General features: G+C 44.9%; 1 protein-coding gene across 18 annotated transcripts in view; it reads right to left on the bottom strand.

The window, feature by feature from the left end:
- MAP7D3 (MAP7 domain containing 3) overlaps positions 1-14,493 on the bottom strand; it is a 116,581-nt gene that overhangs the window by 5,205 nt on the left and 96,883 nt on the right. For 15 of the 18 annotated variants that reach the window (XM_077285288.1, XM_077285294.1, XM_077285299.1 and 12 more), the window contains 5 exons: positions 8,631-8,735; positions 8,279-8,332; positions 5,432-5,501; positions 4,908-5,103; positions 3,284-3,570 (listed from right to left, as the gene is read on the bottom strand). In XM_077285288.1, the coding sequence (XP_077141403.1) occupies positions 3,284-3,570; positions 4,908-5,103; positions 5,432-5,501; positions 8,279-8,332; positions 8,631-8,735 (712 nt within the window). The remainder of the gene's footprint in view (positions 1-3,283; positions 3,571-4,907; positions 5,104-5,431; positions 5,502-8,278; positions 8,333-8,630; positions 8,736-14,493) is intronic. The other 3 variants (XM_077285290.1, XM_077285293.1, XM_077285292.1) reach the window with 2 other exon arrangements.

Below are 14,493 nucleotides of genomic sequence, written 5' to 3'. Positions count from 1 at the left end.
GTCCCCTGATGTTTCTTTTGTTCACTGCAGCATAAGATGAGGGAGCGTGGCTTGCTTTCGCAGCTTCTAGTATTAGGCTACGTTCACATTTGCGTTGTGCGCCGCAGCGTCGGCGCCGCAGCGCACAACGCAAACAAAAACGCGGCAAAACGCACGCTAAAACGCTGCGTTTTGCGCCGCATGCGTCGTTTTTGGCCGCAAGTTGGACGCAAAAAAAATGCAACTTGATGCGTTTCTTGCGTCCAACGCTTGCGGCCATGCGGCGCAAAACGCAGCACAACGCATGTCCATGCGCCCCCATGTTAAATATAGGGGCGCATGACGCATGCGGCGCCGCTGCGGCGCCCGACGCTGCGGCGCTGACCGCAAATGTGAACGTAGCCTTAGCCAGTCCCCTGATAATGTCTTCTCCACTGCAGGTAGCCAGTCCCCTGATAATGTCTTCTCCACTGCAGGTAGCCAGTCCCCTGATAATGTCTTCTCCACTGCAGGTAGCCAGTCCCCTGATAATGTCTTCTCCACTGCAGGTAGCCAGTCCCCTGATAATGTCTTCTCCACTGCAGGTAGCCAGTCCCCTGATAATGTCTTCTCCACTGCAGGTAGCCAGTCCCCTGATAATGTCTTCTCCACTGCAGGTAGCCAGTCCCCTGATAATGTCTTCTCCACTGCAGGTAGCCAGTCCCCTGATAATGTCTTCTCCACTGCAGGTAGCCAGTCCCCTGATTAGGTCTTCTTCACTGCAGGTAGCCAGTCCCGATTATGCCTTAGAAAAAGCAGCTGACCGACAGCACAACAGATGAGCGGATGCACGTCCTAGTTCCACTGGACCCCCATGGAAAATGTACATACCAAATCAGAAAAGAAGGACAGCATCCAGTCCAGGTGAAAGTGTTCAAAAACGAATTCCTTTATTTGCCAAGGTGCACCTTGGCAAATAAAGGAATTCGTTTTTGAACACTTTCACCTGGACTGGATGCTGTCCTTTTCTGATTTAGTCCCGATTATGTCTTCTTCACTGCAGGTAGCCAGTCCCCTGATTATGTCTTCTTCACTGCAGGTAGCCAGTCCCCTGATTAGGTCTTCTTCACTGCAGGTAGCCAGTCCCCTGATTAGGTCTTCTTCACTGCAGGTAGCCAGTCCCCTGATTAGGTCTTCTTCACTGCAGGTAGCCAGTCCCCTGATAATGTCTTCTCCACTGCAGGTAGCCAGTCCCCTGATAATGTCTTCTCCACTGCAGGTAGCCAGTCCCCTGATAATGTCTTCTCCACTGCAGGTAGCCAGTCCCCTGATAATGTCTTCTCCACTGCAGGTAGCCAGTCCCCTGATAATGTCTTCTCCACTGCAGGTAGCCAGTCCCCTGATTATGTCTTCTTCACTGCAGGTACCCAGTCCCCTGATTATATCTTCTTCACTGCAGGTAGCCAGTCCCCATTAGGTCTTCTTCAATGCAGATAGCCAGTCCCCTGATTATGTCTTCTTCACTGCAGGTAGCCAGTCCCCTGATTAGGTCTTCTTCACTGCAGGTAGCCAGTCCCCTGATGTTGTCTTCTCCACTGCAGGTAGCCAGTCCCCTGATTATGTCTTCTCCACTGCAGGTAGCCAGTCCCCTGATTATGTCTTCTTCACTGCAGGTAGCCAGTCCCCTGATTATGTCTTCTCCACTGCAGGTAGCCAGTCCCGATTATGTCTTCTTCACTGCAGGGCTCACCTCAGGGAAGGAGACATTATCAGGGTGCTGGTGTGACAGGAGCTGCTCTTCGCTGCTCACCCTTCCCATCTAGGACATTACAGCAGTGTGCAGCTCCACGCTGTTATCAGTCAGTCTCCTGATATTAGACGTTTCTCTGCATACAACAGAGGGTGAGGATGTGCCCCCTCTTGTCAGGCTGGCTGTTATTCACAGGGGGTAGCTGCACACTGGTGCTTAGAAACAATGAGCCAGATTCATCAAGTTTTTACACCACGATTCTGCTGTAACATCTTTGAAAAATCAAAATATAGGCGCAACTCAGACATATGCCTAGTGCTTTCACAGCAGTTTCTCCCCAGCTCCACCGAAATGGGCAGAGCTAGGGTGAAATGGGAATTCTTGTCAAGCGGTGGTACTCATGAGACCACAAATCTTAGCAGGGTCTGGGGTAGGATTTGTGGCGAGGCGCACACTAAAGGGTAAAGCTGCTCATCAAAAACTCCTGATTCAAGAAGACACTGACACAAATCAGGAGCGTCTGATGCCAGCATGCCCCTCAGTGCCAGTCTTGATTAATAGCAAATTTTATGGATTTACAGTCGAAATGACGCTGTTTAACAGCAGATTTCACCCTTTCCCTATAAATAGTAGTCTCCACAGCATATAGAGACTGGCTGCATGTGTCAAATCTGGAGCCCCAATCAATTTCTGCTGTGAATTTCCTCACAAGATCTCCTTCTCTACTCCCCTATTATCTCCTCTTCCCACAATCGTATACAAGATTTCTCTCGCGTATCACCCCTACTCTGGAACCCTCTACCACAACATATCGACTTTCGTCTACCATCGAAACCTTAAAAAAAACCCTGAAGACCCACCTCTTCCGACAAGCCTACAACCTGCAGTAACCACCGATCGACCAAACCGCTGCATGACCAGCTCTATCCTCACCTACTGTATTCTCACCCATCCCTTGTAGATTGTGAGCCTTCGCGGGCAGGGTCCTCTCTCCTACTGTACCAGTTATGACTTGTATTGTTTAAGAATATTGTACTTGTTTTTATTATGTATACCCCTCCTCACATGTAAAGCACCATGGAATAAATGGCGCTATAACAATAAATAATAATAATAATAATGTAGAGTGTGGATGACATTTCATGAAGTCTCATCTGCACTGGTGGGAGCGTTGACAAGCTGCGGATTTTGTGGACGGGCCTGAAAAAGAGTGCAAACCTCATACTTATTACCTCTATGTGAGTTGACCTCTCTTTACCCTCCTGTGGGTTTGCTGCAATGTGTCAGAACAAAGAGACTGCATCAGTCTGGAGAGAAGTCTGTTCAGATGAGAGGATGGTCTGAATTAGATACTATTGTAGCAAACCCTCAGCTGAGAAAAGTATAGGTCAAGATGAAATGATTGTGTTCATGTCAAAAACCTGTGATTTAAGGACATTTCAGGGAGATCCAAACAATTGCCGTTTTCCAGTTCAGCAGTACACATGCAGATGTTTTTTTTAGCTACTTATTAGTAACCATTGTCCATTAATTGCTAAAAGTGAATTTCCTGTGTATGTATCATTATCAATGTACCTGCAGCTGTCTCAATGGTTGCAGTCAAAGAATTCATTTGTCCTTCTTCAAAAGCTAACTTTGGGGGAATCGTAGCAGCGTCGATGAGGTCCTGATTACAGCCGTCCATAGCTATGGAATCAACAGACAGGTTGCTCGTCTTGGAATGGATGCCCAAGTCTATGATTTCCTCAAACGTCCATGTAGCAGATTTGCCATTGAGCTTTGGTACACTGTCACCCGTGTTATCCTCTTCATTACGATGCAGTTCATCGTGGCTCAGTATAGCCGTGTCATCCATTACATGACTACAATTAGAGAAAATGAGTATATTAGACATGGAACAATCTATACCAGCTAGTTACAATCCTCTTCTTTCAGACCAGAGACTGATAGAGGGAACAGCACTCTGGATCAGCCATCTAGATCCTGCAAATATCTTGCCTCAAACAACCAAATCAATAAGTGTCAGACCCACTCCGAAAATCAGAAAATAGAGATAGTACAATCCTGCGGCTTTATGGTTTAGATGGACAGGAAAATGTTAGGAGTAAGCTACGCAGATGTGCTCCGCAGATTCCAGCAGGCTAGCGTTTCCTTCAAGATTACAGATGTCTTCATGCCTTTCTTGTAGTTTACGCATGGCCTAAAATAGCAAGAAGTGCATACTCGCCTATCCACCCCCACCACTCCTATGTGCCACTTGTCTCCCACTTCCAGCGTTGTGGGCGCAGTGGTAGCCATATACAAATGACAAGAAAGTAGCTAAACACCCCTTAAAGTTCGAGACAGGTTTGACGCATTTTCATCATGCCTTTTGGCAAAAATATAGTCATTCAGGTCACCAAACATTAAGGGTTAAATTTATTAAGACTGGCATTGTGCACACCAGTCTCAATAAACAGGGCTGCTGGGGTATGATGTGCCCAATTCATTAACAGGCGCATGTCACTTAAAAAATTAGGCGCATCTGTTAAAAGGTGTGCGGCGCTGCCCATGATGTACTCCAGTCAGCAACTGGAGTACATTTATGACGTTTTCCCACTAAAGTGTACTGGCTTTTCATGAATTTGGCGGGCAGGTGCAGCAAAGTCAACTTAAGGTGTTTTACAGAATTGGCCCCTTAGGGTCTCCATGAAACAGACTTTTGCAATACATTTGAATAATGGTAGTGTATGGTCACCTTGATGGAGACATTGTCCTCACTTACACACCATACCATGAACAGGCCAGGGGAAGTGTGAATATGTGTGTGAATGAATATAATTTACTCAGCAATAATCCTCTGTATTCGGTTATAAAAGTGTTGCCTGGAGAGGTTAAAAGGATTAATCCCATAACAGAAATGTAATGCTCAGGTTTGGGTCCTAAATGTTTCCATAACTTCCATAGACTTGGATGAAATGAGCAGCGCACGTGTGCAGACCCCGCTTTACCCATTCCTGGGGATAAGTGCAGATCACAGATGGCAGACCGGCACCCATCAGACACTTATCATTTCCTGTGTATATGCATTAATGGCTGTAATAGGAATAACCCCTTAACCCCGAGCAGTGTTGAGAACCCCGAGCAGTGTTGAGGTTGTTTTTAATGTTCATCATCGATATGTACAGCAGTCAATACAAGGTGCCACATCTCCACTGACCTGGACTCTAGTGCGGGTACACTTTCTGACGAGTGCCCGTTAAGTTTTTCCTCGATGTCTGGCCTGTTCCCATTAATAAATAATTCACTGCTTTCCACGACTGCAGCTTTCGGAGACAATGAATTCTGTGAAGCCGTTTCTTCTTCCAGTTCGCTGGGTATATCCGCATTCTCATAAATGTCATCCTCATTGTCTCCTGAAAGAAAGCAACACTTAGGACAGGATAACACCCAACATGAGGAGTTGTACAACCATTGATCAGTCTGATTGTTAATCGTTTAATATCCTGCTTAGACAGGCCGACCACGCTTCCAATCCGCACAGAACAATCGTTAGGTTTCACAAACTTTCAGTTTTGTTTGCAAAAAAAAAAAAAAAAGATCATATAAAAAGAGCCTTCAATATGGATGTAACCGAAGCCATAATGTATCATTCACCCTATGATACTCCCGTTAGGATCTGAAGTCACCATGTAGTCCAAATATGACCCAATTCATTCTAAAGCTCACGTGTTTGATACAAACCTGACCAACCTTGCAGATTATCCTCGACATCACCAGTGTCCTCATCATCCTCTTCAGATTTGTCTTCGCTCTTCAAAACAGGGAAGAAAATTAATTTATCTTCAATATTAAAGAAGCACTTCCACAAAATGTGTTATGCCCTAAACCTGTCTAAATCTGTATGTAATGTAGAGTATATATACGGATGCCCTGATTGTGGTCTTCCCCAGTTTCCAGCGGCACGCCAGTCCTCTACTAGCTCACGTGACTTGGGGTTTGGGGTTTGCGTGTGAGCCAGAAGTCACTTTTGGGCTTACATAGTAACAGTGATTTGTGGCTCACACATAAACCCCAGTGCGATCCGCCATGTTGGAATTTCAGCCACACGAGTGAGAAGACGACCGGAGCGGTGCTGGAAACTGGGGAAGACAGCGATCAGTAAGTATATTAAATACACTTACTCTACATTACACGTGCATTTAAGCAGGTTTAGGAAATAAGAAAAATTAGTCGGAGTGCTTTTTAATAAAATTATACTTTTTTTTAATGATTAGCTAATAAAACAATACAGGATTTGTGATATGTTATATCAAGAAATCTGGTTTCTCCTAATCTCATTTTGTTGGAAGGGTCCCTTAATGATCACGCTGAGGACATGCTGTCCAAAGTTGTGCTGAAATCCCTGTTGTGAAATGATTACATAACACCCATGTAAATCAATATTATACAAAAAAAGGAAAAGAGTCATAGCTAGATAAATAGAAAATAGATACCAAATTTTATTAAATGCAAATTAAACACACCATACAAAAATTATGTTTAAAAGAAGCAACGTATAGAGCAATCAAAAATAGGCCAGTAAATGTATATTGGGTTAGTGACAAAATATCGCCCAAGATAGTGAGTGCCAACGGACCTGCAGCACAACTAGGGATGTAAAATCTTAATTGTCACATAAAGAGAAAAACAGAACACTGGATAGTGACTAGTTAGTATAGCTTAGGGTGGACAGAGTAACTGTCATAATCAGGCTCACAGGTGCAACCAGCTACCAGCGGCTGATTTATAAAGCATATCCACCCATTAAAGTATACCAAACTAACAAACTCCAGCGGCAAAAGTATATCAGCTGACAAAGAAAGATAATAAATATACATGTGAAGTCACATAACATTACCCGTCATGGTGTAGTGCAGGGCGGCTGGGACTCTGGGACAAAATATCGCCCAAGATAGTGAGTCCCAGCCGCCCTGCACTACACCATGACGGGTAATGTTATGTGACTTCACATGTATATTTATTATCTTTCTTTGTCAGCTGATATACTTTTGCCGCTGGAGTTTGTTAGTTTGGTATACTTTAATGGGTGGATATGCTTTATAAATCAGCCGCTGGTAGCTGGTTGCACCTGTGAGCCTGATTATGACAGTTACTCTGTCCACCCTAAGCTATACTAACTAGTCACTATCCAGTGTTCTGTTTTTCTCTTTATGTGACAATTAAGATTTTACATCCCTAGTTGTGCTGCAGGTCCGCTGGCACTCACTATCTTGGGCGATATTTTGTCACTAACCCAATATACATTTACTGGCCTATTTTTGATTGCTCTATACGTTGCTTCTTTTAAACATAATTTTTGTATGGTGTGTTTAATTTGCATTTAATAAAATTTGGTATCTATTTTCTATTTATCTAGCTATGACTCTTTTCCTTTTTTTGTATAATATGCAGCTCCTGAGTCGCTTATGTTCACAATATGCAATTGGCATATAGATGTTAGGTAGACATCGCAATATATATGGTAAATTATGATTTGGAGAAGTTTTTTTCTATCCATGTAAATCAATGTCTAGACCATGTAACACATGTGTAAGGGTACCGTCACACAGTGGCATTTTTATCGCTACGACGGCACGATTCGTGACGTTCTAGCGATATCGTTACGATCTCGCAGTGTCTGACACGCTACTGCGATCAGGCACCCAGCTGAGAATCGTACGTCGTAGCACATCGTTTTAAACTTTCTTTCGTCGCTGAATCTCCCGCTGTCATCGCTGGATCGTTGTGTGTGACAGCGATCCAGCGATGCGTACGCTGGTAACCAGGGTAAACATCGGGTTACTAAGCGCAGGGCCGCGCTTAGTAACCCGATGTTTACCGTGGTTACCAGCGTAAAAGTAAAAAACAAACAAACCGTACATACTCACCATCTGATGTCCGTCAGGTCCCTTGCAGTCTGCTTTCCGCTCTGACTGTCTGCCGGCCGGAAAGTGAGAGCAGATCACAGCGGTGACGTCACCGCTGCGCTCTGCTCTCACTGTACGGCGGCACTCAGTCAGAGCAGGAAGCAGACGGCAAGGGACCTGACGGACATCAGATGGTGAGTATGTACGGTTTTTTTTTTTTTACTTTTACGCTGGTAACCACGGTAAACATCGGGTTACTAAGCGCGGCCCTGCGCTTAGTAACCCGATGTTTACCCTGGTTACCCGGGGACTTCGGCATCGCTCCAGCGCCGTGATTGCAACGTGTGACCGCAGTCTACGACGCTGGAGCGATAATCATACGATGCTACGACGTCACGAATCGTGCCGTCGTAGCGATGTAAATGGTACTGTGTGACGGTACCCTAAGGCATGTCCTCCTATGTGCTCAGATGTGCTGAGGGTACTGAGAAAAGGACCACCACACAGAACCCACTGAATGACTATATAATTCCCTGTAATTGTAAGCACCATTGCACAAAGACTAACACCATCCCTTCCAAGCTTATGATATATTAATTATTGCATTATTTGTTCATTAGAATAATAAGAAAATGACTACGGCTACAAACCCAGTGTTGGAAAAATAAATAGATGTACCTACCTTGATATCACTTTGATCATTCTTCCTAGTTCTCTTCATTATTTCTTCAATTCTCTATAAAAAGATATAGCATACCCATTATGTTATATCTGTTATATACACAGAGAAAACATACCGTACATACACTGGCCGCATATGGCCGGACACATTAGCCTTCCCCCAATACAACCAGTGTAACAATGGACTTTTGAAGATGGGAAAACTCCCTTATAACAAAAAGTTGACCACCATACCTAATAAAACCTGATGATCTTGGGTGATCACAGTTAGATATTTTCCTTTTGTTTCACACGTTTAGGAAATAGAAAAAAAAAGGACAGTAATAGAGGAAAATGTAAAGATAACCGAATACCTTTTTTCTTTGTAATCTTTCCTGCATATTTTGGTGCATGATTTTTTCCCGTTCCTGTCTTTGTTTCTCAGCTTCTTCTAGAGCTTTGGCTTCTGCTTCTTCCCTCTTAAATGAATGATAACAATTTACAATGTATATAGCCAGTTACACCGTTATAATACTGTTATTGCATATTACTAGGGTATAGCAGGATCAACACGACTCCGACCTCTGCCACTCCCATTAATTACTTATTCAGTGCACAGCAGAGCTCCTGTCCATCTGCAGTTCAGGAGGCTAAAACATATCTCCAATTTGTGTACGGAAAAGAAGATTTTTTGTGTACTCACCGTAAAATCCTTTTCTCCGAGCCAATCATTGGGGGACACAGGACCATGGGTGTTATGCTGCTGCCACTAGGAGTACACTAAGCAAACAGAAAGAATAGCTCCTCCCCTGCAGTATACACCCTCCTGCTGGCTCTCAGTGAACCAGTTCGGTAACAAAGCAGTAGGAGCTTAATATTTAACAAGGATGAACTATGTCAAAACCAAGTTAACTCAACAAAAACCAAAGCCAATAGGCTAACAGGGTGGGTGCTGTGTCCCCCAATGATTGGCTCGGAGAAAAGGATTTTACGGTGAGTAGACAAAAATCTCCTTTTCTCCTACGCCTCATTGGGGGACACAGGACCATGGGACGTCCTAAAGCAGTCCCTGGGTGGGAAACAATTAACTGCAATTGCTGCTTGTACCCACAAGTTACAGATGCGGCACAGCAGCCTGCAGAATTCGTCTGCCGACGGTCGCATCTGCCGAGGCCTGAGAGTGAATATGGTAATGTGTTGTAAAGGTATGCAGGCTGGATCAAGTTGCAGCCATACAAACTTGTGCTGCCGAAGCTTGGTGCCGGATGGCCCAAGACGCACCCACTGATCGAGTGGAGTGAGCCTTAATCCCTGCTGGGACAGGAAGACCTCTGACTCGGTAGGACTTTTGAATAGCCGAATGGATCCATTTGGCTATTGTCGCCTTGGAAGCGGGAAACCCTTTCCTCGGTCCTTCCGGGAGCACGAATAGGACATCTGACCTGCGGAAAGACGCTGACCGCGAGATGTATCTCCTAAGAGCTCTCACTAAATACAGTGTGTGCAGGACCTTCTCGATGCGATGGACTGGTGCCGGACAGAGTGACGATAAGACAATCTCCTCATTGAGATGAAAAGAGGATACAACTTTCGGTAGAAAAGAGGGGGATGTCCTCAAAACCACCTTATCCTGGGGGCGTGGCGATGTAGTGGAGCTGAACAGACGTGTCAGGCTGGAGCTCCCGTAATCCTGCAGAATCCTGCTTTAAATACTCACCCGGGAGGGATCCGGTGAACACCGCTGGAATCCTCTGGGTGCCTGGGGGTCCCCGGCTTCTGAGAGGGCGCGAGGTGCGGCTTCGGTCGGGCGGAATCCCTGAGGCGAGCGGACGGAGAACAGAGAAGGCAGGAGGCGGCGGCCATCTTCCCTGCAGCGTGCGCTGGAGTCGGAAGGCGCGAAGTGTGCCAGGAGACTCGGGAGGTGCCGGCCACAACTACCGGAGGTACTTGAGAGGACTGTGCGGTGTGAGTCCTGGAAGACGGACCCCGCACCCCTCTCGTTACTGTTGCACCATATTATATAGAGCCGACCGGCTCCAGCATCGCCCATAACTTTAGATCCTCTCCCCTGCACGGCTGCCCGGGTGGAGACTATACGTCCTCTGTGACTCTCAGATAACAGAACCTATAACCTGCACTCTGCAGTTATTGGGAGACAGAGCCTACAGATATTATAAGAAACTGAGCCTTATTTGTGGTGGGGGCTGCTCCTGGAACTCTCCCCTCATTTGTATCCATAGTGGTGAGCCCTGCACTATACTGCTACTTTTGCGAGGTTGCACAGGGAGGACCCTACAGGCTGTGTGTGCATTGTGACTTAGTGGCTTGTTAACCAAACCATAATCAGCTGCAGCGATATTTTAATTCATATCATCCAATATGAGTCGCTATAAAAACTCGGGCACAGCTGAAAAGCTTAAAAAGTTTGCACGAACGGATCCACCTGATAGTATACATTCAAAAAAGAACTCTCCTTCACCTGTGAGCAGATCTGAAAACCAATTAAAAAACCAAGCCTCTGATGGTGAGGAAGATGGAGATCAGGAAGAATTGACATTGAAGCAGGCATCTGAGCAATTGATGCAAGCTATATCATTGACCAGGACATCATTATCGGGAAAGATAGAGGAAGTGCACTCTGAAGTGGGGCGCCTCAGACAAGACATGCAGACCATGGGAGGTCGTATTTCTGAGGTTGAATCACGTGTATCTCGCTTAGAAGATAATTATGGACCTATGGAGGCTAAATTGACAAAGGTGGCTGGCTCTATAAATGCATGGAAACAGAAAGCGGACGAACTGGAAAACAGACTGAGACGGAATAATATCCGTATAATTGGTTTGCCGGAGCGGTCGGAGGGTCAGCACCCAGAAACATTTCTAGAGGAATGGCTGAAGGATACCTTGGGAGGTGGTTTCTCCACCACCTTTTCCGTGGAGAGGGCCCATAGAGTGCCAACAAAGCCTCCCATTCCTGGCGCTCCTCCGAGACCTTTTTTAGCACGCCTGCTCAATTGTAAAGACAGAGATATGATCCTTCGCTTGGCTAGACAAAAAAGTCCCATCAAATATAACAATGCTACTATCTCTGTGTTTCCAGATTTTTCCATGGAGTTGCAAAAACAACGATCTCAATTTATGGAAATTAAAAAACGGCTCAGAGAGAAAAACATCTTATACTCAATGTTATACCCTGCCAGGCTCAGAGTGGTATACCAAGGCTCTTCTTCCTTTTTTGCAAATCCGGCTGAGGCTGAGGAGTGGATGCGGTCGTGTTTGGGGGCAGGCGGGAGTGGAGAGAAATCCTAAGAGGACCGCTGTCTTCGTTTGTCTAGAATTTGGAACCTTTTTGCCGGATTTTCCTTGACGGTGTCGGGAGCTCCTCTGCCAGCGTCCTGGGAAACAACTTTACTGAACTCTGTGTTCAGAGATGGTATCCCCTTTTTTGGACTGGGCTATCTGGAGCGCGAATTTTTGCTCCTTTACAAAGTACTTTTTGCTTTTCAATGTTTTGATTTTGTTTACTGTTAGCTACTTAGAAATTACTGCCATGTTTTTCTCCACTACAGGTGTAGCAGAAGCTCGACGTGACGCTATGCATTCTAGACTGATAAGTTATGGCGTCTGACATCACATGTATGACATGGAATGTGAGGGGCCTTGGGTCGCCTCGTAAGAGGGTCAAAGTGTTTTCTCAGATACGACGTTACCACCCTCATATAATAGCTTTGGTTGAAACACATCTAACTAGGGACTCGGCCCGTTATGTACAAAAACCCTGGGTACAATGGTCTGTACATGCATTCCATACTAGTTATTCTAGAGGAGTATCTTTGTTAATTCATAAAGATATCAGATGGGAGGTCAGAGAAGTTCGGAGAGATCCGGAAGGTCGTTTTGTGTTTGTGCACGCGAATGTGAATTCAGAGGACTATGCGATAATGTGTATATATAACCCTCCCCCTGCTAAGATGTCGATTATTAAGAAAGCGGTTGATTTTGCTTTAAATTATCCAGATGCGCATGTCCTGTGTATGGGAGATTTCAATATGCTAATGGATGAATGTATGGATAGACTTCGGTTTGATGGAAATATCATGGATGTGCATCCTTCACCATCCCGATTGTCAATACTCATGGAAGGCACTGGTTGGTTAGATCTCTGGAGAATGCGCCATCCCGATGTAAAGGAGTATACATGTCATTCATCTGTCAGACGCACTCTATCTCGCCTAGACTATATATTTGGCTCTGGTGGCTTGGCGGTACGGGTGGAGGAGGTGCGTCATGGGAGTAGAAGTATCTCAGACCATAGTCCTGTGATTCTTAAACTTAGGCTGAGTCGGGCGAGGAACAGTATAAATTGGAAGGTGAACCCATTCTGGATGAAGTTGATAGGCCCAGACGACCGGACTGTTGACCAGCTGGACTGTTTCATTACATCCCACCCTATGCCGCAAAATATTAATATTCTATGGGATGCCCTCAAAGCATATTTGAGAGGATGCTTGTCTTCTACCATCTCATATATTAAGCGCCTGACTTCAAAGGAAGATGATGACATGGATAGACGATTGAAAGATTCAGAGGCGGCTTATATAGCTAATCAGACAAATGAGAATAAGACGGAGTGGTTACACCTGCACAGACTCCATAGTCAATATACCGACACCAAATCCAAACGTAAATTGTTTTTTACTAAACAGACTTACTTTGAACTGGGAAACCAGTCCAGTAAACTCCTAGCATATATGGTACGTCAACACAACACATCCAACACTATACTCAAAATCCGGAAATCAGATGACTCTGTAGTGACCTCGACAGACGACATACTCCAATGCTTTTGTGATTACTATAAAAGTCTATATAGCTCCAAAGGAGATTCTGATATTTTGGAATGCCTAGACTACCTGTCGGATCTAGTATTCCCTACGTTGGATGCTGCACAGCAAGCCTTTTTAGATGCAGATTTTACTCTCGATGAGGTAAACAGGGCCATAACAGACATGGCTTCTGGCAAGGCACCGGGCCCAGATGGTTTCCCCATAGAAGTATACAGAAAATATAGAGACGCTTTGACACCAATTCTCTTGAAAGTATTTCAGGGGATTTGGGAGGGTGGTTCCTTGCCGGATTCTTATTATGAAGCAAATATCATAGTCTTAAAAAAGGAAGGGAAGGACCCCCTGGACTGTGGATCTTACCGCCCCATCTCGCTGGTCAATGTAGACTATAAGATTTTTACTAAAATTCTAGCCACTAGGTTAAATGCGGTAATATTGGATATAATACATCCGGACCAGACGGGTTTCATGCCGGGCAAGAGTACCTCTATTAATATTAGGAGGGTTCAATCAATAGCTCAATATAGTACGTTAGTACCTGAGAATAAATGGGCCATGGCCTCGCTGGACGCGGCTAAGGCATTTGACTCCCTTGAATGGCCCTTCCTATCTGCGTGTTTACAACGATTCCAATTTGGTCCCAAGTTCCAAAAATGGATTGCAGCATTATATTTGAAACCAAGAGCTCGGATAATTATTAACAATTCTATTTCTGATTCGTTCTCCTTAAAGAGGGGAACTCGCCAGGGATGTCCTCTGTCTCCGGCATTATTTGCCCTAGCGATAGAGGCGTTAGCGATTCGTATGAGGTCCTCCCCACTTATTAGGGGTATTACAATAGCAGATCGCACGGACACTATCGGTCTATATGCAGATGATATGGTGGTGTTTCTTGATGAGGTGGAGGAGACCTTGCCACATGTGATTACTACTATAGAGGGGTTCGGTAGACGTTCGGGATTGTATATAAATTGGGACAAATCTGCCTTGATGCCTCTTTCTCATGGCTCGATGACACATCTCAACACTTTATCCCCACTACCGGTTGTCACTAGCTTCAAATACCTAGGAATAATTATACCAAGATGTAGTAGACTTGATCTACAGTTTAATGTTCTCCCATTGCTAGAGCTAGTTAAACATAAATTTGCAATTTGGAGTAAACTACCTTTATCTGTCTCGGGCCGCATAAACTTGATAAAAATGATACTTCTCCCGAAACTCAACTATTCTCTCCAACATAGCGCAGTACCGGTCCCTAAATCCTTTTTTGCCAATCTAAACTCATTAACTACATCTTTTATTTGGGGAAGGGCTAGACCTAAACTTAAATTGTCCACCTTATATAGATCTAAACAGATGGGAGGGGCAGCGTTGCCAGACTTCTTCT

This window comes from Ranitomeya variabilis, chromosome 2, assembly GCF_051348905.1.
Source record: "Ranitomeya variabilis isolate aRanVar5 chromosome 2, aRanVar5.hap1, whole genome shotgun sequence".
In the NCBI taxonomy this organism is placed as follows: domain Eukaryota; kingdom Metazoa; phylum Chordata; class Amphibia; order Anura; family Dendrobatidae; genus Ranitomeya; species Ranitomeya variabilis.
Note: the sequence above shows the minus strand (reverse complement) of the source record. Positions and strands in the feature narration are given on the sequence as shown.